Here is a 26,531-nt window from a genome sequence, read left to right on the forward strand (position 1 = left end):
GAGTCAGGTGATTATCGTTGTCTCTGATTGAGAACCATATTTAGGCAGCCATATTCTTTGAGTATTTCGTGGGTGATTGTTCCTGTCTCTGTGTTTGTTGTCACCAGATAGGCTGTATAGGTTTTCACGTTCCGTTTGTTGTTTTGTATATTTGTATATTTATATTTCATGTCTAGTTCATTTTTTCATTAAAGAACATGAGTAACCACCACGCTGCATTTTGGTCCGCTTCTCCTTCAACAGACGAACGCCGTTACACTGGGGCAAAGGTTCACCGTCCAACAATACAGCGACCTGAGCACACAGCCAAGACAACGCAGGAATGGTTTCAGGACAAGTCTCTAAATGTCTATGAGTGGTCCAGCCACAGCTCGGACTTGAACCCGATCGAACATCTCTGGAGAGACTTGAAAATAGCTGCGCAGTGATGCTCCCCATCCAACCTGACAGAGCTTGAGAGGGTCTGCAGAGAAAAATGGGAGAAACTCCCCAAATACAGGTGTGCCAAGCCTCTAGCGTCATACCCAAGGCTGGCTGTAATCTTGGCTTAAGGTGCTTCAACAAAGTCCTGAGTAAAGGGTCTGAATACTAATGTAAATGTGAAATTACAGTTTTTTATGTGTAATACACTTGCAAAAATGTCTAACAAACTGTTTTTGCTTTGTCATTATGGGGCATTGTGTGTAGATTGATGAAAATTATCAATTTATCAATTTTAGAATAAGGCTGTAACTTAGCAAAATCTGGAAAAAGTCAAAGGGTCTGAATACTTTCTTAATGCACTGTAGAAGATCTCCGCTAAACATCGAAACACATGGTTAATTCCTCTCTTTGTGACTTCCAATAACAAAGCTGACGACACATCCAAAGTTGCCTTTGCAATTGATACAAACAAGCAATGTATAAAAAGATGGTTAAAATGAAAACCGAGATGACTGCATTCAAATATAAACAGTAAAGGCTATAGACTTATTTCAATCATATTATGAATTTCTTGTTCAATAAATGTAGTTATATTTTGCTACTTGTAGGCTACTTTTGTCTCAATATATTTCAGGGTGTGTAGCCTAACACGTGTGCAATGACGTGCCAAATCAGTGATTTTTGTGCAGTTTGTTGGGTAAGCATTAGAATAAACTGTCAATATTTGCAGCCAACGGATGGTAATACTGCTTCTCTCTGGGAGCCGATCCGTCCTCAGTATTGTAAAATAATTCTAATGTTAAAGTAACATTTTATTGGAGAATGCTGATCTGATTTGGCCTCTCGAGTGGTGCATGCGTTCTAAAGCACTGCATCTCAGTGCAAGAGGTGTCATTACAGTCCCTGGTTCAAATCCAGTCTGTATCACATCTGGCAGTGATTGGTTGTCCCATAGGGCTGTGCACAATTGGCCCAGTGTAATCTGGGGTAGGATGTTATTGTAAAAAAAAATATATAATCTTAACTGACTTTCCTACTAAAATGAAGGTTAAATAAAAATGTAAAAAATCTGAGAGCTGCTCTCCCTTTCTTTCGATCCTATCAGTATCGATACATGCCTCAAACTGTTATGAATAATGACGAAATGATGTATACATTCAATGTAGAACTATAACTAACAGAATTCTACCCTGTCTCTGTATAATGATGAAGAATATTTGTCCATAAGAGAAGTGTGGAACTGTGGCAGACAACTTGTGACCTCTATAAAACTGATAACAGGGAAGGAAGTCTCCCCACACAAAGAGGGGAGAAACTGTTGGGCTTGCAGTAGATAGTGCCACATGTTGTAGGATGTGATAAGCAATGTATGCATAGGAGAAAACTTGTAGACTATATTGTCATTGTCTGAGAAGAGGAGGGACATTTATGATGAAATGGGAGATATATAAACCCATGTACATGATATGATGGGGAGAGCTCTCGTAAATAAACGTTGCTGACTATTGTAGACTGGCCTCTGTCGGTTTCATTTCAACAAGAATCTTACAAATTCTTGGTAGCAGACCGAGTAGTTTAATTGAAGTTCAGTTTATGAACATTGAGAACATAATTCTGGTAACAAAAACGCATTTAGCAAATGTTTTGTCTGCATGGTGTTTTGGGAAACACATTACATTTTTGGCGTTGTAGAAAAGATGCATCTTTAAAACACTGGTAAGCCTAAATCCCATCACCATCGGGAAACTGGACCCAGGTTTGGCAGAAGGCATGATTGGTAAATATACCCCTATGAATTGTTGATACCAAAGTATCAACAATTAGACTTAGGTAAACTTATCCTGCTAATAAAAACAATTTGTCCAAATAATCAATGCGCACCTCAGAATATCTTACTCCCGATAGCTTGAAGTATTTGAAATACCTAATTGGTTGCTGTCATTTTGCGAACAATAGTAAGGTTAGTAATTATTTATTATTATTATGATGTAACAAGTGAAACATTTTAATTGAAGGCCTATCACAAACCAGTTTCTGGTAGGCTAATAAAACCATGCTGTTTGCAGCAGAAACCAGCCTATGATCTCTCAAGTTCATGAATTTATTGGTGATGGATGCGTCACCTGTACGTTTAGGCTACTGTTAAAGTGCTCATATAGGCTGCTTCTCTGCCAGAGCGTGTGAGATAATTAGTCCTACCGCTATGTGAGGTCTATTCAATTATCTTATGAGATCACTACTCCCTAGATTGATTCTATTGATGGAAAACCATTGTTTACCTCTTTTGTCACCGTGCATCTCCGGAGAGACCTGAAAATTGACTTTCATCAAGCTGCCCACTCAAGAAAAAAACGTCAAACTGTAACCAGTGCCTACAACCTGATTCAGGTTGTCAGTCAACCTACCAGGGTAATTACAAACAGCACAGGAATGAAATCATCATGTATTGATCACATCTTTACTAATGCTGCAGAAATGTGCTTTAAAGTGGTATCCAAATCCGTAGGATGCAGTGATCACAATTTAGTAGGAACACCAAAGGCTAGGCCTAACATAGTCATACAATACGTTTTGTAGTGATTCTGATGTTATTTGTGGTGTGTAATGACGAGCAACCAGATGCTGCACTTGACACATTTATGGAATTGCTTATTCAAGTTACTAATAAGCATGCACCCATTAAGATAATGACTGTAAAAACTGTTCAATTCCCTTGGATTGATGAGTAATTGATAAATGGTATGTTTGACAAGGGTAAGACAAATGGTATGGCAAATAAGTCTGACAGCCCAATCGATTGGCCAATGTATTGCAAATTAAGAAATCATGTGACTAAACTAAATAAAAAATAAAAAAACAATTATACTATGAAACCAAAATAAATTATGTAAAGAATGATAGTAAGAAGCTTTGGACCACCTTAAATGAAATTTGTGGGATAAATGTCAAACTCGTCTTCCTCATTCATTGAATCAGATGGCTCATTCATTACAAAACCCACTGACATTGCCAACTATTTTAATTACTTTTTCATTGGTAAGATAATCAAACTTTGGCATGATATGCCAGCAACAAACGCGGACACTACATATCCAAGTATATGTGACCAAATTATGAAAGACAAGCACTGGACTTTTGACTTCCGTAAAGTGAGCGTGGAAGAGGTGAATGTTTTTTTGGTCTATCAACAATGACAAGCCACTTCGGTCTGACAATCTGGATGGAAAATTACTAAGGATAATAGAAGAGGATATTGCCACTCCTATTTGCCATATTTTAAATTTAAGCCTACTAGAAAGTGTGTGCCCTCAGGCCTGGAGGGAAGCAAAAGTCATTCCGCTACCCAAGAATAGTAAAGCCCCCTTTACTGGCTCAAATAGCCAACCAATAAGCCTGTTACCAACCCTTAGTAAACTTCTTGAAAAAATGGTTTGACCAGATAAAATGTTATTTTATGTTTTCTCTGTAATGGCTACTGTAAATTGGACAGTGCAGTTAGATTAACAAGAATGTAAGCTTTCAGCCAATATAAGACACCTATATGTACCTTAATGTTTAATATCCATAATTTTTATGTTTATTTATTTCAATTGCGTGCCCTCCAGCTTTTACCGGAAGTTGTCCCGCTAGCGGGACGCCGAGGCTTATTAACTTCTTGACACACCCACCCCATTAGCGAGATCATTTTCATCAACACCCGCTGAATTGCAGGGCGCCAAATTCAAATTAAATTCCTAAAAATATTGAATTTTCATGAAATCACAAGTGCAATATAGCAAAACACAGTTTAGCTTGTTGTTAACTTCTTGAAACTCCCCATCCCGGATCCGGGTTTGTGACTAAAGCCTCAGGCTCATTAGCATAACGCAACGTTAACGATTTCTAAAAATCGCAAATAAAATGAAAATAATGCGTCTGCTCTCAAGCTTAGCCTTTTCTTAACAACACTGTCATCTCAGATTTTCAAAATATGCTTTTGAACCATAGAAATTGACTAATTTGTGTAAGAGTATGCAAAGCTAGCATAGCATTTTGTGTAGCATGTAGCACGCAACATTTTCACAAAAACCAGATAACCAAATAAATAAAATCATTTACCTTTGAAGAGCTTCTGATGTTTTCAATGAGGAGACTCTCAGTCACATACCAAATGCGCAGTGTTTCCTGAAAGCGTCTGTGTGTAGGAGAAATCGTTCCGTTTTCTACATTGCGTCTGGCTACCGAAACGAACCGAAAATGCAGTCACCTACAACGTAAAACTTTTCCGGATTAACTACATAATATCGACCGAAACATGGCAAACGTTGTTTGGAATCAGTCCTCAAGGTGTTTTTTCACATATCTCTTCATTGACATGCAGTTCGTGGAAGCTTGCTTTACTCTCTGTATCGTATGGAAAAATACTGGCAGGTGACTTTTGCGCACCAATTTGGCGCAGGACACCGGGCGGACACGTGGTAAATGTGGTCTCTTATGGTCAATCTTCCAATGATCTGCCTACAAATACGTCACAATGCTGCAGACACCTTGGGGAAACGACAGAAAGGGCAGACTTACTCCTCTCGCGTTCACAGCCATATAAGGAGATCATGGAAAACAGAGCCTCAAAAATCCTTGTCATTTCCTGGATGCCATCTCATCTTGGTTTTGCCTGAAGCTCACGTTATAGGGCACGCACAGAGAAGATCTTTGTATTTCTGGACACGTCAGAGTGTTTTCTTTCGAACGGTAGCAATTATATGCATAGTCGAGCATCTTTTTGTGACAAAATATCTTGTTTAAAACGGGAACGTTTTTCATCCAAAAATGAAATTGCGCCCCTAGAGTTTCAACAGGTTAATCCACTTGGCGTGTCAGATTTCAATACAGCTTTTCGGCGAAAGCATAACAAGGGTTTATGTAAGAACGTCTCTCTTAGTAGACAAAATATTACAAACACCTAGCAGCCAAGTAGATTGGTCACGAAAGTCAGAAAAGCAATAGATTAAATCGCTTACCTTTGATGATCTTCAGATGTTTGCACTCACGAGACTCACAGTTACACAATAAATGTTCCTTTTGTTCCATAAAGATTATTTTTACATTTAAATACATTTAAACTCAGTTTTGCAAAATTCCTGACATTTAACTCTTTTGGGATAGGGGGCAGCATTTTCACTTTTGGATGAATTGTGTGCCCAGAGTGACCTGCCTCCTACTCTGTCCCAGATGCTAATATATGCATATTATTAGTAGTATTGGATAGAAACCACTGTCTTTTATACTGATAACAAGTTCAAACAGGTGACATTAATACAGGTAACAAGTGGAGGACAGAGGAGCCTCTTAAAGAAGAAGTTACAAGCCAGAAATCTTGCTTGTTTATAAGTGACGAAATACTTTGTTTCCACCATAATTTGCAAATAAATTCATTAAAAATCCTACAATGTGATTTTCTGGATTTCTTTTCCTCATTTTGTCTGTCATAGTTGAAGTGTACCTATGATGAAAATTACAGGCCTCTCTCATCTTTTTAAATGGGAGAACTTGCACAATTGGTGTCTGACGAAATACTTTTTTGTCTGTGTATTTTTTTGACTTGGCGGTGATCTAACATAATCATATGTTGTGCTTTCGCTGTAAAGCATTCTAAAATCGGACACGGTGGGTAGATTAACTTCTTATGGCTGAGATCCCATTACCGGGAGCAATATAACAACAACCAGTACAGGGCGCCATATTCAAAAGAACAGAAATCAAGTTATTCAAATTCCTCAAACATACATGTATCTTATATCGTTTTCAAGGTAGTCTTGTTGTTAATCCCATCACAGTGTCTGCATTCAAATAGGATTTACGGGGAAAGGGCCACAAACGATTATGTTTGGTCACCAACAACTCACTAAAATACACAGCCAATTTTACCAGCCAAAGAGAGAGAGAAAAAGCACATATAGAGATAAAATGAATCACTAACCTTTGATAATCTTCATCAGATGACACTCATAGGACTTCATGTTACACAATACATGCATGTTTTGTTTGATAAAGTTCATATTTAAATCAGGAAATCTGAGTTTACATTGGCATATTAGATTCAATAGTTCCAAAAACATCCAGTGATTTTGCATAGCCACATAATTCAACAGAAATACTCATCATAAATGTAGATGATAATACAAGTTATACACATGGAATTATAGATATACCTCTCCTTAATGCAACCGCTGTGTCAGATTAAAAAAAAACTTTACGGAAAAAGAAACGCATGCAATAATCTGAGACGCCGCTCAAAAGTAAAAACACCACAGCCGCAAAAATGGCGTCAACATAAACAAGGAATTACATGATAAATATTTCCTTACCTTTGATGATCTACATCGGAAAGCACTCCAGGAATCCCAGGTCCAAATAAATGTTAGTTTTTTTTCCGAAAATGTCCGTTATTTATGTCCAAATAACTGGTATACATATCCAAACGCTAATTCTGGTCAGCGTTATATCCGACAAAAACTTAAAAAAAGTGATATTACCGGTCGAAGAAACATTTCAAACTAAGTACAGAATCAATCATTAGGATGTTTTTAACATATAGCTTCAATAAAGTTCCAACCGGAGTACTCCTTCTTGTCTTCGTGAGCAATGGAATGCAAGTGACTACCACGAGGAATAAACATGATCAGAAAATGGCTGACTGCCAGACACCTGACTGATTCTGCTATCATTCACTCCCACAACATCATAGAAGTCTCATTATAATTTCTATTGATGGTTGACATCTATTTGAACCCCTAGGCAGTGCAACATCATTCATATCTCAAGGGGATTTCATTGTGGACTCTGGTGAATACATACTAGCTCAAATTTCTGACTTCCTGTTTTGATTTCAACTAGCCAATATGAGTTCTGTTATACTCACAGACATCATTCAAACTGTTTAAGAAACTTTAGAATGTTTTCTATCCAATACTAATAATAAAATGCATATACTATGCATATATATAAATATATATAAACTGGGACTGAGGAGCAGGCCGTTTACTTTAGGCACATTATTCATCCAAGCTGCTCAATACTGCCCCCCAGCCATAAAAAGTTAACAAGAATCTTGTTTTCTATAGGATTAAGGTCAGGGCTTTGTGATGGCCACTCCAATACCTTGACTTTGTTGTTCTTAAGCCATGTTGCCACAACTTTGGAAGTATGCTTGGGATCATTGTCCATTTGGAAGAACCATTTGCGACCAAGCTTTAACTTCCTGACTGATGTCCTGAGATGTAGCTTCAATATATCCACATAAATGTCCTCCTCATGATGCCATCTATTTTGTGAAGTGCACCAGTCCCTCCTACAGCAGAGCACCCCCACAACATGATGCTGCCACCCCCGTGCTTCACGGTTCGGCTGGTGTTCTTCGGCTTGCAAGCATCCCCTTTTTCCTCCAAATGTAATGATGGTCATTATGGCCAAACAGTTATATTTTTGTTTCATCAGACCAGAGGACATTTCTCCAAAACGTATGATCTTTGTCCCCATGTGCAGTTGCAGGCCATAGTCTGGCTTTTTCATGTCGGTTTTCGAGCAGTGGCTTCTTCCTTGCTGAGCAGCCTTTCAGGTTATGTCGATATAGGTCTTGTTTTACTGTGGATAAAGATACCTTTGTACCTGTTTCCTCCAGCATCTTCACAAGGTCCTTTGCTGAAGTTATGGGATTGATTTGCACTTTTCGCACCAAAGTATGTTCATCTCTAGGAGACAGAATGTGTCTCCTTCCTGAGCGGTATGATAGCTATGTCGTCCCATGGTGTTATACTTGCGTACTATTGTTTGTACAGATGAACATGGTACCTTCACGAGTTTGGAAATTGGATGAACAAGACTTGTGGAGGTCTACAATTTTTTTCTGAGGTCTTGGCTGATTTCCTTTTGATTTTCCCATGATGTCAAGAAAGGGGGCAGGAGTTTGAAGGTAGGCCTTGCTTAAAACCTCCTATGGCTGCGGTCCTTGTACAGGGATCAAAATCAGCGGAAATTCCAGAGCGCCAACTAATAGTACTCGATACAACTCACACTTTCATTAAGACACACATGCAGGGTACTCAATTAAAGCTACACTCGTTGTGAATCTAGCCAACGTCGATTTTTAAAATGCTTTTCGGCGAAAGCATGAGAAGCTATTATCTGATAGCATTCAACCCCCCGAAATACACGAAGGGGGCGTAAACAAAATAATTAGCGTAGCTGGTGCTACACAAAACGCAGAAATAAAATATAAAACATTCATTACCTTTGACGAGCTTCTTTGTTGGCACTCCCATAAACATCACAATTGGGTCTTTTTTTTTCGATTAAATCGGTCCAAGTATACCCAAAATGTCCATTTATGAACACCGTCAGATCCAGGAAAAAACTCTGTTTCAAAACGCAACGTCATTTTTTTAAATTAAAAAAGTTGCCTATAAACTTTGACAAAACACTTCAAACTACTTTGAAACATTGAAATGTTGCGCGATTTTTAACAAAAAGCTGCGAAAATTTGCAGCCTCCTTAACAGGCACAGTCAACTTAGTGTATGTAAACTTCTGACCCACTGGAATTGTGATACAGTGAATTATAAGTGAAACAATCTGTTTGTAAACAATTGTTGGAAAAATTACTTGTGTCGTGCACAAAGTAGATGTCTTAACCGACTTTCCAAAACTATAGTTTGTTAACCAGAAATTTGTGGAGTGGTTGAAAAATGAGTTTTAATGACTCCAACCTAAGTGTATGTAAACTTCTGACTTCAACTGTAAGTAAGCATTTTACTGTAATGTCTACTGCACCTGTTGTATTTGGAGCATGTGACAAATAGAATTTCATTTGATATTAGGGCCTATTGGATTTATTTTAATTGACTGATTTCCTTATATGAACTGTAAGTCAGTAAAATCTTTGGAATTGTTGCATGTTGCGTTTATATTTTTGTTCAGTGTAAGTTTTGCTAAAGGGAGGGACACCGTTTTTATTTCAGAGAGTAACAATTTTCACCATGTAACCCTTTTTATAAATAACCTTTACTCCCTTGATCTATCCTCTGTTTTCTCCTATCACAGCCATTCAACTCTGTAACTGTTTTTAAAGTCACCATTGGCCTCATGGTGATATCCCTGAGTGGTTTGCTTCCTCTTTAGCAACTCATTTACGAAGGACCCTGTATCTTTGTAGTGACTGGTTGTATTAATACACCATCCAAAATGTAATGAATAACTTCACCATGCTCAAAGGGATATTCAGTGTCTGCTTTTTTGTTTTTTACCCATCTACCAATAGGTGCCACTGGTCTTGTGGTTGAATCTAAGTTCACTGCTCAACTGAAGGACCTTAATGAAAATTGTATGTGTGTGGTATAGAGATAATGTAGACATTCGAAAATCATGTTAAACACTATTATTGCACAAGGAGTGAGTCCATTCAACTTATGTAACTTGTTAAGCACATTTTTACTTCTGAACTTATTTAGTCTTGGTATAACAATAGGGTTGAATATATATTGACTCAATACATTTTCAGATAATGATTTTTTATGAATTTGTAAAAATGTGTAAAAACATAATTCCAGTATGATATTATGGGGTTTTGTGTGTAGGCAAGTAACAACAAATCCCTATTTTATCCATTTTTAATTCAGTCTGTAACACAGTAAAATGTGGAAAAACTCAAGGTGTGTGAATACTTTCTTGAGGCACTGTGTACTGTCCATAAGCTATGAGCTACTGTGTTTGTCTACAAACTATACATTTTCTTTGCCTGATGATTAGCAAGCAAAACAACAGCATAATCTAATTTCTTCTCGAATACTGCCAGGCATTGATGCAATCATGCAGCAGATTATATCCATGAACACAATAACAATTAATTTGCCATCTTGCCTAACTCTAAGGGGAGAGTGGGGTAAGTTGAACCAAAGGTGAGTCACCCTTCTTTCTAGGGAACCATACACAAAATGTTGAATTTGACCAAATATTTAGGACGAGGTCATAATTTCATGGATTCTGTAAAGGAAGCAACCACATGGAAAAAGTGGTAAGCAAATTATGTCCAAAAAAACAGATTTTCACCAAGTCAAATAAATTTGTGTTAGAGGTTTCATGATGGTTTGCATCTAAACCAAAGCAGATCATTTTAAGATTGTTCTATATATCGGTTGGGGTCTCTATGAGCTTCAAAATGAGGTCCTAAACTTGGCATGGAAGTACATAATTCGGGTAAATTGCGCTATTGGCCATGGGGTAAGTGTTTTCATCCCAGCCATTGTTGCTGAGATATGAGGTACTGTAGCAACAGGGCCTGGCCTACATTATAAGTGTTTTAAAAATGTACAAAGTCTTTGTTAGGTGTTAAACCTCTGTAAAAAGATGCTTAAAATTATTAAAAGACAAAAAAAAATTATTGTGATTGGGTTGAATTGTGTTTGGGAAATAAATATAGATATGGTTACAAAAAGGTAGTGATAATATTTAATTAAGTTGAGAAATTTCTCGCGGCTAAAAAACTGCCAAGAGACCAATGATTTTGGAGAAGCTATGTATTCAAAATTGTAATTTTTACGTAAATCCTGATTATTTCCAGGGATACACAACATTATAAAATATATGTAGAAAACTGTGATTTTCCTAATGGAGTGATGCTGAATGCAAAAAATGGCTCAACTCTCCCCTTACTACCCACTGGACATGAATGAAGGTAGGATTGGAAATCAGTTGTCAAATGAATATCACAACAACAAAGAAGTCTTTGTTATGCATGCATTTATTTATCTAGTACCACAATTGTTTGTTATTTATAAAATATTTACATAAAATGATGACACATGCCAGCAAAATAATTGCTATCCTCACAGTAACATAAAAATACAATCTCATGATCCAATCTCAACTACATTGAGTGACACCGTGCAGAATGACGCAGTGTTAGTGAAGAGAGGTTTTGCGTAATATCTCGTGTTCCTTATGAATTGTAGAAACTAGGTTGTGTCTTATTGTTGAGCTTGCCTTTAGATGTTATAGCCCTCCAGTTGGGAAGTTGTCTCTTGACTGAGGTGAGAGCAAAGAGAACAATAAATTGTTTTTTTATTAGATGTCAATACACTGCCCTGATTCTGTCACAACCTGCAGTAAACTTATAATAAAATCTGTTTACATCAGTTCATTTTAGGAATCTATGCAACAAAATGCAGTTCTTGAGTTTGTTATGGAGTCCAATTGCTACGAGTAAATTAAATAATCAGCACATAATGTCCAATTCGTAGAAGTCTTCAAAAACAGTCCATGTATTGTACAGAATTAGACAAGGGTAGAAATCAGAGGGCAGGAAGTGCAGGATGAGGGAACGTCTCTATGCAGGTCCCACAGAAGAAACTTCTGTCTTGCTTGTTGACACAGACGTCTCATCTTCTTCTGCTTTCATCCCTACAGTGGCCAGCATGCAGCCACGGAACTGGGAGGGAAAGTAATGAAAAGCACTGAGCATAACACATTAAACAAACAATATAATATGTTGCTGCTAGGTCAAACTCAAAGAGTAAGTAGAACATGTACAACATGTAAAAAGAATGAAAAGCACTGAGCATAACACATTAAACAAACAATATAATATGTTGCTGCTAGGTCAAACTCAAAGAGTAAGTAGAACATGTACAACATGTAAAAAGAATGAAAAACAATGAGCATAACACATTAAACAAACAATATATTACGTTGCTGCTAGGTCAAACTCAAAGAGTAAGTAGAACATGTACAACATGTAAAAAGAATGAAAAACAATGAGCATGACAAGTCAAAATACATTTAACAGAAGATCTATTCTAATGCTGCGAAGTCAAACTCAGTGTTCCAAGTAGAGAAAAAAAATGTCTGTTACCAACCTGTTTGTTCATCAGAACATAAATAATGGGGTTGAACAAAGCTGAGCTCTTGGAGAAGAAGGCAGGTATAGCCATGGACTGGGCACTGAAGGCAATTCCTTTGTTGAAGAAGATGTAAGCAGCAAGGCTGGCATAGGGGGTCCAGGCGATCATGAAACCACAAACCATCAGGACACACATACGTGTCACTTCCTTCTCAGCTTTCTGGGTAGATGCTGAGTCCTGCTGGGAAGCTGCAGCCTGAAAATTGAGATAATCAAGACATCAGAGTGGAGAACTATCCCCTACATTGTATACAATAACCACTATGTTGAACAGCTAGATAAATGTTGTTTGTGTAAAAAGCCGCTTACCGCCTTGACTGTGAGGACCAGGCTTCCATAAGTGAAGGCGATCATACAGACTGGGATGATGAAGTGGCAGGAGAACATGTAGATCACATATGATTCATTGTTGAAGCCTTCGGCTAAGGTGTAGTAGTCAGGTCCACACGAGCATTGCATGCCCTCTGGGATGTACCTAAGATAAATAGAAATGCACAATATTATCATTGTGTGTGAGTGAGTAGGATTATTTATTTCCTTTATTTAACTAGGCAAGTCAGTTAAGAACAAATTCTTATGTTCAATGACGGCCTAGGAACAGTGGGTTAACTGCCTGTTCAGGGGCAGAACGACAGATTTGTACCTTGTCAGCTCGGGGGTGGGTGGAGCATGACTTGAATAGCATGTGAATAACATTTTATGTTACTTTAATGTTTCTACACTGGTTACAGCTTACCTGGACCAGCCAACAAGTGGGGGAGCAGCACAAGCCAGAGCAGCTATCCAGGTGAATGCCACACCAGCACCAGCATGGGTGGCAGTGAACGTGAAGCTTCCCATGGGCTTGCAGACCACAATGTATCTCTCGACAGCCAGCACTACCAGAGACCACAGGGCAACCTCACCTGGGGAATGAAACCACAATCTGAATTCATTTATTTCAAATCAAATTGATTTATTTCAGTTCTAACTTTGAGTACAGTACATTATTTTAAATCAGGTTAAACTGAAGTAGATTGCCTTGTATTTGTTTTATTTCTTACCTCCAAGTGTAGCCATGAAGCCCTCAATAGCACAGCCCATTGGCCCAAAGATGAAGTAGCCGTTAATAGCAGATGTGATGGTGATGGTGAATCCAAAGAGGACCATTATCATTCCAGCTGCAGCCAAGTTGACCAGGATGAAGTTAAGGGGTTGCCGGAGCTTCTTGTTTGTGGCTGTGACATACAGGGTCAGACCGTTGATGGGGAACCCAAAACAGATCAGGAAGAATACATAGACAGCAAGACAATAGTATTGCCATGGAGGCGCCAAGTAGTACTGTTGGTATAGAAAAGGACTCCTTACAAGCCCAGTCCGGTTGGACATGGGGATGTAGAAGTTGCTTCCTTCCGTGCCGTTCTGCATCTTCGCTCAGTGGATATCCAACGAATGCAAGAGAAAGACAGGCTGAGATCTGATCTGGCTGTCAACCTTGCCTGTGCTAGGTTGTCCAGGTAGGGGGGTTTATATCATTTTGGGTCCCTATGTCATTGGGTCTAAAATTGGCTAAATTGGCTTAGGAACTAATTTGTTAATTGATCTTAACCTCAGATAAAGGAAAGGGCTTATTGTGACTAAATAATCTAATTAAACTAATTAAAGAATAAAGATTATCACACTGACCTAGTTTATTTACACCTGCTAGCAACTACAGTGCCTTCAGAAAGCATTCATACACAATAAATTATTCCACATTTTATTGTACAACAGACGAAATTCTAAATAGATTACACTTTTTTTCTCACCCATCCACACACAAGACCCCATAATGACAAAGTGAAAATATTTTTTTTTTATGTCTGCTAATTCATTGAAACTAAAATACAGAAATAGTTTGGGGTCACTTAGGAATGTCCTTGTTTTTGAAAGATAAGCAAATGTTCATCCATTAAAATAACATCAAATTGATAACAAATATGGTGTAGATATTGTTTTTATGGAATATCTACTTTGGCGTACAGAGGCCCATCACTAGCAACCATCACTCCTGTGTTTCAATGACACATTGTGTTAGCTAATCCAAGTTCATCATTTTAAAAGGCTAATTGATCATTAGAAAACCCTTTAGCACTTATGTTAGCACAGCTGAAAACTGTTCTGCTAATTAAAGAAGCAATAAAACTGGCCTTCATTAAACTAGTTGAGTATCTGGAGCATCAGCATATGTGGGTTTGAATTGCAGGCTCAAAATGGCTAGAAACAAAGAACTTTCTTCTGAAACTCATCAGTCTATTCTTGTTCTGAAAAATTAAAGCTATTCTATGTGAGAAATTGCCAAGAAACTAAAGATCTCGTACAACGCTGTGTACTACTCTCTTCACAGAACAGCGCAAACTGGCTTTAACCAGAATAGAAAGAGGAGTGGGAGTCCCTGGTGCACAACTGAGCAGGAGGACAAGTACATTAGTGTTTAGTTTCAGAAATAGATGCCTCACAAGTCCTCAACTTTCAGCTTCAATAAATAGTACCCGCAAAACACCAGTCTCAACGTCAACAGTGAAGATGCAACTCCGGGATGCTGGCCTAGGCAGAGTTCCTCTGTCCAGTGTCTGTGTTATTTTGCCCATCATAATATTTTATTTTTATTGGCCAGTCTTAGATATGGCTTTTTCGTGCAACTCTGCCTACAAGGCCAGCATCCCGGAGTCGCCTCTTCACTGGGTGTCACCCTTTCAAAGCATTTCATGGCTACAAATGTGAGTACTACAGGGTGATAGTCATTTAGACAGGTTACCTTGGCATTGTTGGGAACAATAGTTATGTTTGAAACACATAGGTATTACAGACTGTATCAGGGAGAGTTTGAAAATGAGACACTTGCCAGCTGGTCAGTGCATACGTTTACGTGTCCTTAAAATTTGTCTGGCCCTGCGGCCTTGTGAATGTTAACCTGTTTAAAAGTCTTACTCACATCGGCTACAGAGAGCGTGATCAAACAGTCGTCCGGAACAGCTGGTGTTCTCACCCATGGTTCAGCATTGCTTGCCTCAAATCAAGCATAGAAGGCATTTAGCTTGTCTGGTAGGCTCCTTTCACTGGGCAGCTCATGGCTGGACTTCCATTTGTAATCCGTGATAGTTCGCATGCCCTGCCATATTCAATAATGAGTGTCAGATACGGTTTAGTAGGATTCTATTTTCATCCTGTTTTGATGCTTTGCCCGTTTGATTGTCGGAGGGCGTAGTGGGATTTCTTATAAGCGTAAGGGTTAGTGTCCCGCTCCTTGAAAGTGGTAGCTCTAGCCTTTAGCTCAGTATGGATGTTTCCTGTAATCCATGGCTTCTGGTTGGAATATGTACATGCGTTCACTGTGGGGGTGACGTCATAGATGCACTTATTAATGAAGCCGTGACGGATGTGGTAAACTCCTCAATGCCATCGGATGAATCCCGGAACATATTGCAGTCTGTGCTTGCAAAACAGTCCTGTAGTTTAGCATCCACAACATCGGACCACTTCCGAATTGAGTGTGTCACTGGTACTTCCTGTTTTGAGTGTTTGCTTGTAAATAACAATCAGGAGACTAGAGTTTTGGTAAGATTTACAAAATGGAGGACTAGGGCGAGCTTTGTTCGTCATCTGTGTGTGGAGCAAAGGTGATCGAGGTTTTTTCCCCCTTCTAGTTGCACAGGTGAAATGCTGGTAGAAATTTGTCAGAAGGATTTCAGTTTTCCTGCATTAAAATCACTAGGAGCGCTGGCTCTGGATGAGCATTTTCTTGTTGGCTTAGTGCCAGCATCAGTTTGTGGTGGTAAAGACAGCTTCAAAAAATATAGATGAAATCTCTCTTAGTAAATGGTATGGTCTACAGCTTATCATGAGGTATTATAACTCAGGCGAGCAGAACCTCGAGACGTCCTTAATATTAGAGATCAGACACCAGCTGTTAGCTATAAAATAGAGTCGCACACTATAAACTCCCAATAATTTATTGGATAAAATGCCAACGTTTCGGCATCACTGTGCCTTCTTCAGGGTAATGTCTTGAATGCTTGAACCAGCTTATGTAGACAAACCATGCAATTAGAACAGAGGGTAGAGGCAGTTTACAGTGCCTTCAGAAAGTATTCACACCCCTTGACTTTTTCACATTTTGTTGTGTTACAGCCTGAATTTAAAATGGATTACATGTAGATGTGTTACTGGCCAACACACAATACACCATATTGTCAAACTAGAATTATGTGTTTACACATTTTTTTTAATTAATAAAAATTAAAAGCTGAAAATGTAGAGTCAATACATATATTCAAATCCATTTATGGCAATACTAAATAAGTTCAGTAATAAGAATTTGCTTAATAACACGTCACATAATAAGCTGCATGGACTCACTCTGTGTGCAATAGTGTTAAATGACTACCTCATCTCTGATCCCTAAGTCGAGCAGTGAATTTCAAACACAGTCAACCACAAAGACCAGAAAGATTTTCCAATGCCATGCAAAGAAGGGCACCTATTGGTATATGGGTAAAAAAGCAGACATTGAATATCCCTTTGAGCATGGTGAAGTAATTGTTATTCTAAATGCTGTTACAGACTGAAATCAAATTGGATTAAATCCATTTTATTTATGATTATTTTTAACAATACAAACATTCCCTGCCAAGACCCACCTGCTCACACCCCCATCTCCAGCGCCTGTATCACTCTCAGCCACATGGCCTCAAACTGCACCATTTTGTTTCTCTCCATCGTCCACACAACTTTCAATATTCAGACAATAAATCATTGGACCGTTCCATTGTTTAAACGATGGAGGATTGGTTGATATCCCATTTTTAATTGTCATGTCTACTCCCGCTCCTCCCTTCCGGCGTTCGGTGTCGCCGGTTTACTAACCACCGGTCCTGGGAACCATCATTACAAGCACCTGGCTTTCATCGTTACGCACACCTGTGCTTCATCATTTAGCACACCTGGACTCCATCACCTCCCCATTATCTGGCACTCCCAGGTGGCATAGTTTCTTTCTAGACGCTTCTCCTACGTTGTGTCGTTCATGTTATTTGTTATAGTAAACTTACCACCTGCTTCTTGACTCCCAGTGTCTATGTTACATTAAGGATACATTTTTTCAACAAGGTTGACGAGAAAGTATGGTGCAACCCATTGGGTATCTCACTGCACCCTCATATGCCATGTCTTTCTCCACCTATCGCGCCGACAGAAACAAACACCTTTCTGGTAAGAAGAGGGGTGGGGGTGTATGCCTTATGGCTAACGAGGCATGGTGCGATGAAAGAAACATACAGGAACTCAAATCCTTCTGCTCACCTGATTTAGAATTCCTCACAATCAAATGTAGACCGCAATATCTACCAAGAGAATTCTCTTCGATTATAATCACAGCCGTATATATCCCCCCCAAGCAGACACATCGATGGCTCTGAACGAACTTTATTTAACTCTTTGCAAACTGGAAACCATTGATCCGGAGGCTGCATTCATTGTTGCTGGGGATTTTAACAAAGCTAATCTGAAAACAAGACTCCCTATATTTTATCAGCATATCGATTGCGCAACCAGGGGTGGAAAAACCTTGGATCACTGTTACTCTAACTTCCGCGATGCATATAAGGCCCTGCCCCGCCCCCCTTTCGGAAAAGCTGACCACGACTCCATTTTGCTGATACCTGCCTACAGACAAAAACTTAAAAAAGAAGCTCCCATGCTGAGGTCTGTCCAAAGCTGGTCCGACCAAGCTGACTCCACACTCCAAGACTGCTTCCATCACGTGGACTGGGACATGTTTCGTATTGCGTCAGATAACAACATTGACGAATACGCTGATTCGGTGTGCGAGTTCATTAGAACGTGTGTTGAAGATGTCGTTCCCATAGCAACGATTAAAACATTCCCTAACCAGAAACCGTGGATTGATGGCAGCATTCGCGTGAAACTGAAAGCGCGAACCACTGCTTTCAATCAGGGCAAGGTGTCTGGTAACATGACTGAATACAAACAGTGCTGCTATTCCCTCCGCAATGCTATCAAACAAGCTAAGCGTCAGTACAGAGACAAAGTAGAATCTCAATTCAACGGCTCAGACACAAGAGGTATGTGGCAGGGTCTACAGTCAATCACGGACTACAAAAAGAAAACCAGCCCAGTCACGGACCAGGATGTCTTGCTCCCAGGCAGACTAAATCACTTTTTTGCCCACTTTGAGGACAATACAGTGCCACTGACACGGCCTGCAACGAAAACATGCGGACTCTCCTTCACTGCAGCCGAGGTGAGTAAAACATTTAAACGTGTTAACCCTCGCAAGGCTGCAGGCCCAGACGGCATCCCCAGCCGCGCCCTCAGAGCATGCGCAGACCAGCTGGCTGGTGTGTTTACGGACATATTCAATCAATCCCTATACCAGTCTGCTGTTCCTACATGCTTCAAGAGGGCCACCATTGTTCCTGTTCCCAAGAAAGCTAAGGTAACTGAGCTAAACGACTACCGCCCGTAGCACTCACTTCCGTCATCATGAAGTGCTTTGAGAGACTAGTCAAGGACCATATCACCTCCACCCTACCTGACACCCTAGACCCACTCCAATTTGCTTACCGCCCAAATAGGTCCACAGACGATGCAATCTCAACCACACTGCACACTGCCCTAACCCATCTGGACAAGAGGAATACCTATGTGAGAATGCTGTTCATCGACTACAGCTCGGCATTCAACACCATAGTACCCTCCAAGCTCGTCATCAAGCTCGAGACCCTGGGTCTCGACCCCGCCCTGTGCAACTGGGTACTGGACTTCCTGATGGGCCGCCCCCAGGTGGTGAGGGTAGGTAACAACATCTCCTCCCCCTGATCCTCAACACTGGGGCCCCACAAGGGTGCGTTTGAGCCCTCTCCTGTACTCCCTGTTCACCCACGACTGCGTGGCCACGCACGCCTCCAACTCAATCATCAAGTTTGAGGACAACACAACAGTGGTAGGCTTGATTACCAACAACGACGAGACGGCCTACAGGGAGGAGGTGAGGGCCCTCGGAGTGTGGTGTCAGGAAAATAACCTCACACTCAACGTCAACAAACCTAAGGAGATGATTGTGGACTTCAGGAAACAGCAGAGGGAACACCCCCTATCCACATCGATGGAACAGTAGTGGAGAGAGTAGCAAGTTTTAAGTTCCTCGGCATACACATCACAGACAAACTGAATTGGTCCACTCACACAGACAGCATCGTGAAGAAGGCGCAGCAGCGCCTCTTCAACCTCAGGAGGCTGAAGAAATTTGGCTTGTCACCAAAAGCACTCAAACTTCTACAGATGCACAATCAAGAGCATCCTGGCGGGCTGTATCACCGCCTGGTACGGAAACTGCTCCGCCCTCAACTGTAAGGCTCTCCAGAGGGTAGTGAGGTCTGCACAACGCATCACCGGGGGCAAACTACCTGCCCTCCAGGACACCTACACCACCCGATGTTACAGGAAGGCCATAAAGATCATCAAGGACATCAACCACCCGAGCCACTGCCTGTTCACCCCGCTATCATCCAGAAGGCGAGGTCAGTACAGGTGTATCAAAGCTGGGACCGAGAGACTGAAAAACAGCTTCTATCTCAAGGCCATCAGACTGTTAAACAGCCACCACTAACATTGAGTGGCTGCTGCCAACACACTGACACTGACTCAACTCCAGCCACTTTAATAATGGGAATTGATGGGAAATGATGTAAATATATCACTAGCCACTTTAAACAATGCTACCTTATATAATGTTACTTACCCTACATTATTCATCTCATATGCATACGTATATACTGTACTCTATATCATTGACTGCATCCTTATGTAATACATGTATCACTAGCCACTTTAACTATGCCACTTTGTTTATATACTCATCTCATATGTATATACTGTACTCAATACCATCTACTGTATCTTGCCTATGCTGCTCTGTACCATCACTCATTCATATATCCTTATGTACATATTCTTTATCCCCTTACACTGTGTATAAGACAGTAGTTTAGGAATTGTTAGTTAGATTACTTGTTGGTTATTACTGCATTGTCGGAACTAGAAGCACAAGCATTTCACTACACTCGCATTAACATCTGCTAACCATGTGTATGTGACAAATAAAATTTGATTTGATTTGAAATATTCAGACAGACTGATTAAAGACAATTTACATTGTAATACTTCTGACAGGCAACTTCTCCCATAACTTTTGGATTTCATAGCATTCCTAGGAGACATGGATTATTGCTAGTTTAACACTGAAGACATGATGTGCCTTTGTGCTGTAGAATTTGTGAATCTTACCATTAGTTTTACTGGATTAAGCGTAATTGTTAACTTTAATTTTGTTAGTTATGTTCCAACATTCCCTCCATCTTGTGCCAATATCAGTTATTTTAAGTCTCGTTTGATTGGATAGGCTCTCTGCAAGGTTTTGCTTAATTTACCTATCATATGAATTTCCTTTTCTGACTCAAATAGGATTCATATAAGATTGCTCTGATGTCCAAAATATTTCAATTGGAAATGTCTTGATATGAAACCTTTAAGGTGCATGTATTTTAAAATATCTCCATTGGTCAGTCCAAAATTCTGTCATAGAATTAGATGTATTTCCTATTACCAAGTCATTTATGTTACCAAGTCATTTTATGCCTTTAGTTTCCATATAGACCAATTTGTGACACGATGTCGCATGTCACGACGTCACAGGAGAGCTGTTTGAACGTAAAAAAAAATATTTTTTGCACAATGCATGTGACCTTGTGAACTTTCCTGTGCCTTAATATCAAACTTGTATGCCATCTCTAAATACAAATAAAATTGTTAACTTACGAGCCTAGTTAGTTTAGTCACAGAAAAAGTGAGCATCCTTCCCGCTAGCCATGATTGGCTGGGATAATGAGTGGGCTGGACATGCCAAGAGATTGGATTGGTCTGCCATATAGCAGTCTGTCTATTGGAGCTGGATGCGAATGTGAAACGCTCTGAATTTACGAACGGACAATCTGACAGCACAGTTGCAGTCACCAACGCTCTGGATAACATAACAGCCTAACCAGCTCCACTAGGGCGAGTAATGTTCAGTGAGCTGTTCTCTCTCTTAGATGTCTGGAAGTAGCGGGCAAGTTAGTACAGAACACATGGATCAACCATTAAAGAGGTGGGTGGGGCTAAGGTTTAAGAAGGTGTGAACAATGCTGAATGGGTGTAGACAAAGAAGGGAATTCCAATAGTAGTACCAAAAGAGAGTTTAGAAGTTGATCAACCTTCAAAGCATAATTACTTTCCCATTGTTTCCTCAAATGCAATGTATGATATACCATTTTGTAGCTCTGAGTTTCTACTTTTATCCAATATATAAAAACAGAAATGCAAATGTTGCTACATAAGACCGAATCCAGGTGGTGAGTCACATTTATTGGTGAATTATGAAAAGCTATCCAATGATTGTTCAATGTGGTTATGTTTTTAGGGAGTGATGTTGGTTCTTGAAGAATGTTTCATTTTCTTCTATATTGTTGTGTTCTAAACTATAAAGTTGTTAATGTTCTTTATCCTTAGAAAATAACCAAGTAAAAATATTCTGGGTATGAGCATGCATATCTTCAATATGTACCCATTGTTCCTCTTTACTGCATTTAACTATATGTAACAAGTAAAGGCCCTGGGTATCAAGTTGATATTTGTCCATGTCTGGAAGGTTAATACCACCCTCTGACTTGGAAAGATGTGATACTTTCCTTTTTATTCTATGAGTTGTATTTGCTAATGTCTGTTATGACCGAGTATACTTCTTTAAAGAATGTCTTCAGTGGAGTCATTGGTATTACCGAGAATAAATATAAACACAAGGGGACCATGCCATTCTGAAGAGGTTTAATCGACCTGTAAGATTTATGGGAAGATTGTTCCATTTAATTACATCTGCTTTCATATTGTTGAGTAATGGGATAACTTTATCTCCTAAATATTTGTATTTTGTTGTCAATTATTAAGCATCCTAAGTATTTGATATTTTTTGTGGTCCACTTAAAGGAATGCTATAGATCATGAGTTATGCAATTTATTTTTCCAAATTTGTATTTAACTAGGTAAGTCAGTTAATAACAAATTCTTATTTACAATGACAGCCTTCACCAGCCAAACCCAGACAACGCTGGGCCAATTGTGCGCCACCCTATGGCACTCCCAATCACAGCCGGTTGTGATACAACCTGGATGTGAACCAGGGTGCCTGTAGTGACACCTCTTGCAGTGAGATGCAGTGACTTCGACTGCTGCACCACTAGGGAGCCATACGGGAGCCTATCCTTAATATTTTGTGTTTTTTTTCATGTTCATTTTATATCCTGAGATTCTGAAAATATTGTTAACAAGTAGGGCATTGAGTATTCAATATTGGTCAGCAGTGGAGACTGCTGAGGGGAGGACGGCTCATAATAATGGCTGGAATGGAGTGAATGGTATAAAACACATGGAAACCATGTGGTTGATACCATTCCACTGACTCCATTCCAGCCATTATTATGCCACCTCCACTGTTGGTTAGTTATATCAGGGGGTCATCTGCTACGAAATTTAGTTAATATTCATGTTTACAATATTGACACTTGTTATGTTGGGTCCTGTCTAATTATTTCTGCAAGTGGTTCAATTGCCAGAGCAAACAGGTGGGAGGAGAGAAAACATACCTGTCTTCTTCCCCTTTCTTTTTTTCTTTTTGTTGTTGTTGTTACTTTTACCCCTTTTTTTCCCAATTTCGTGGTATCCAATTGGTAGTTACAGTCTTGTCTCATCGCTACAACTCCCGTACGGACTCGGGAGAGGCAAAGGATGAGAGACGTGTGTCCTCCGGAACACAACCCAACCAAGCCGCACTGCTTCTTGACACAATGCCCACTTAACCCGAAAGCCAGCCGCACCGATGTGTCGGAGGAAACACCGTGCACCTGGTGACCGTGTCAGCTACAGGAATCGCTAGTGCGCGATGGGACATGGACATCCCTGCCAGCCAAAACCTCCTCTAAACACTGGGCCAATTGTGGGTCTCCCGCCCCCATGGGTCTCCCGGTCGTGACTGGCTGTGACAGAGCCTGGACTCTCTTCTTCCCCTTTCTGAAGCAATTTCATAAGATCGTGTACTATTTGTGTATATTTTTGCTTTAAGACATTTATACTGAACAAAAATATAAACACAAGATACAACAATTTCAAAGATTTTACTGAGTTACGGTTCATATAAATTAATCTGTCTTTAGGCCCTAATCTATGGATTTCACATGACTGGGAATACAGACATGCATCTGTTGGTCACAGATACCTTAAAGAAAAAGGTAGGGGCGTGGATCTGAAAACCAGTCGTTGGCTGTGTTTCCAAAAAGACACACCCTCATCCACTTACCCTCACCCTATGCCCTTGGGGGTATCCCCGCGGCCATATTTGTTGTTGGTCTAAATGATTAGCCAAGCAAGGAAAGTTTGCAACGTAAGCCCCTCAGCCCTTGTTTTTAATGGAGTTTGCGAATACACAATTATGTTCACTTCGTGGCCTGAAATGCCCCATAATTCAATTTGCAATGATTGTACATCCGCTAAGAAAGGTACGCCAAAACTTAAAACCTCACCGTAAATATGGAAAAGTCAACATACAAGTGTAAGTAAAAATTAATATAAATAAGTTTGAAATTGTGCTACTATTGCACAAACACGTCTCGTAAAGGTTACGATGTTTTTGTTTGGTTAGCTTTTGGAAATTGTAGAAATAAAAGCACCCGCAAGCTACCGGTGTCTGAAAACACAATTGTCGAGGGACGAACGAGTGACGAATTTTCGGGCAAGGACAGTCCACTTAAAAATCATTCATTCCTCCTTTGCCCCTTGCACTACTTGTGTACACTCGTCAGATGTCATGATACGTCATCAGAAGTGTCCACTTAATTTGAGGGCTGAGGGTATCAGTATCTGGTGTGACCACCATTTGCCTCATGCAGTGCGACACAGCTCCTTTGCATAGAGTTGATTGGGCTGTTGATTGAGGCCTGTAAAATGTTGTCCAACTGCTCTTCAATTGTTGTGCGAAATTGCTGGATATTGGCGGGAACTGGAACACATCATACACGTCAGTCCAAATCATCCCAAACATGCTCAATGGGGGACATGTCTGGTGAGTATGCAGGCCATGGAAGAACTGGGACATTTTCAGCTTCCAGGAACTGTGTACAGATCCTTGCGACATGGGGCAGTGCATTGTGCAGGTGATGGTGGCGGGTGAATGGCATGGTCATGGGCCTCGGGGTCTCGTCACGGTATCTCTGTGCATTCAAATTGCTATCGATAAAATGCAATTGGGTTTATTGTCCACTGCTTATACCTGCCCATACCATAACACTACAGCCACCATTGGGCATACTGTTCACAACGTTGACATCAGCAAACCGCTCGCCCCCACAACGCCATGCCTGTGGTCTGCAGTTGTGAGGTCAGTTGGACGTATTGCCAAATTTTCTAAAATGATGTTGGAGATGGCTTATGGTGGAGAAATGAACATTACATTCTCTGGCAACAGCTCTGTTGGACAGTAGTGCAGTCAGGATGTCAGTTGCACGCTCCCTCAAAACTTGAGACATCTGTGGCATTGTGTTATGTGACAAAACTGCACATTTTAGAGTGGCCTTTTAGTGTCCACAACACAAGGTGCACCTTTGTATTTGATCATGCCGTTTAATCAACTTCTTGATATGCTACCCCTGCCAGGTGGATAGATTATCTTGGCAAAGGAGAAATGCTCACTAACAGTGATGTAAACAAATTTGGGCACAACATTTGATAGAAATAAGATTTTTGTGCATATGGAACATTTCTGAGATCTGTTATTTCAGCTCATGACCAAAAATGTACATGTTGCATTTATATTTTTGTTCAGTATAGTATGAAATGTTACGTTTTGTATGGTATGCATTCAATTGTGGTTGTCCATCACCCATTGTGTATATGTTACGAATTACAATTCATATTATATGTTGTGAATTTGCAGAACGCACAATATGTAATAAATTTGCACAACATACAATATGTTACACATTTTTTAAACATATGCTATGTTATGGGTTAAGGTTAAGGTTAGGGTTAATGGAAGGGATAGCTAAAGAGGTTAAGGTTAGAGTCAGGGGATGGGTTAGCTAACATGCAAAGTAGCTCAACAGTTGTAAGCAGTTGAAAAGTTGCTAATTAGCTTAAATGCTAATGTTGTCCGTGAAGAGATTCAAACCCACAAACCTTTGGGTTGCTAGACATTTGTGTCACCCATCTACCAAGACCAACCACCCTACCCAAATCTTTGCCTTAAATAACCATCTGTCTTATGTAACCACACCAGAGTGTCATACTAAAGTCAGGGTCCCGGATTTACATTTACTTTGTTAAGTCTAGACTATGAGACCAGGCTGAGGCTACAGAATGCATGCATCCAATATATTTGGTCAGGAAATGTCCACATTATTCTCACATATTTTGGAATGTAATATAAATTCAAAGATCAATGCATTGTCAAGGACCCCCTCCCCACAAAAACAACAAAACATTTTTGTTAAAGTAGTAATTGGAAAGAAATTTGCATGTATTTTTTTAAAGTTTGGGGGCGGGGGGCAGAGGGGTCCACATTGGGCCCTATAAGTACAATTATACAAATAGGCCTATGTTTTTATATACAGTGCATTCGGAAATTATACAGACCCCTTGACTTTTTCCACATTTTATAACGTTACAGCCTTATTCTCAAATTGATTAAATATATTTTTTTCCTCAACAGTCTACACATAATGACATAGCAAAAAATGTTAAAAGTAAAAAACAGAAATACCTTATTTACATAAGTATTCCTTACATTTTCCCTGACACCCAAAAGTACCCGTTACATTTTGAATGCTAAGCAAGACAGGAAAATGGTCCAATTCATGCACTTATGAAGAAAACACAAATGCTTCATTTGTAAATTATGTCTCAGTGTTGGAGTTTGACCCTGGCTCTCTGTAAGTAAGTAAAAAACAGGAGAATGGTGCTGTCTGATTTGCTTAATATAAGGAATTTATAGGAGTTCCCCCACAGGTTCAATTTGAAGAACCTCTAAAGGTTCTTCCAGAAACCTTTAATTTTTAGAA

General features: G+C 39.7%; 1 protein-coding gene across 1 annotated transcript; it reads right to left on the reverse strand.

Moving 5' to 3' along the window:
- Positions 1-11,778: 11,778 nt before the first annotated feature.
- LOC135541726 (green-sensitive opsin-like) lies at positions 11,779-17,536 on the reverse strand. The gene is made up of 6 exons (XM_064968050.1): positions 17,519-17,536; positions 13,395-13,758; positions 13,088-13,256; positions 12,661-12,826; positions 12,308-12,547; positions 11,779-11,880 (listed from the first exon to the last, which is right to left on the reverse strand). The coding sequence occupies exons 1-6, from the start codon at positions 17,534-17,536 to the stop codon at positions 11,779-11,781; spliced, it is 1,059 nt and encodes a 352-aa protein (XP_064824122.1).
- Between the last annotated feature and the right edge of the window lie 8,995 nt (positions 17,537-26,531).

Source organism: Oncorhynchus masou, chromosome 6, assembly GCF_036934945.1.
Source record: "Oncorhynchus masou masou isolate Uvic2021 chromosome 6, UVic_Omas_1.1, whole genome shotgun sequence".
In the NCBI taxonomy this organism is placed as follows: domain Eukaryota; kingdom Metazoa; phylum Chordata; class Actinopteri; order Salmoniformes; family Salmonidae; genus Oncorhynchus; species Oncorhynchus masou.

Bases quoted from the DNA above. Each gene is read 5' to 3' on its own strand.
- LOC135541726 (XM_064968050.1), bottom strand. The intron at 12,548-12,660 runs GTAAGCGGCTTT...CTCAATTTTCAG, and splicing joins TGGTCCTCACAGTCAAGGCG to GCTGCAGCTTCCCAGCAGGA. The intron at 11,881-12,307 runs GTTGGTAACAGA...TTTCCCTCCCAG, and splicing joins ATGTTCTGATGAACAAACAG to TTCCGTGGCTGCATGCTGGC.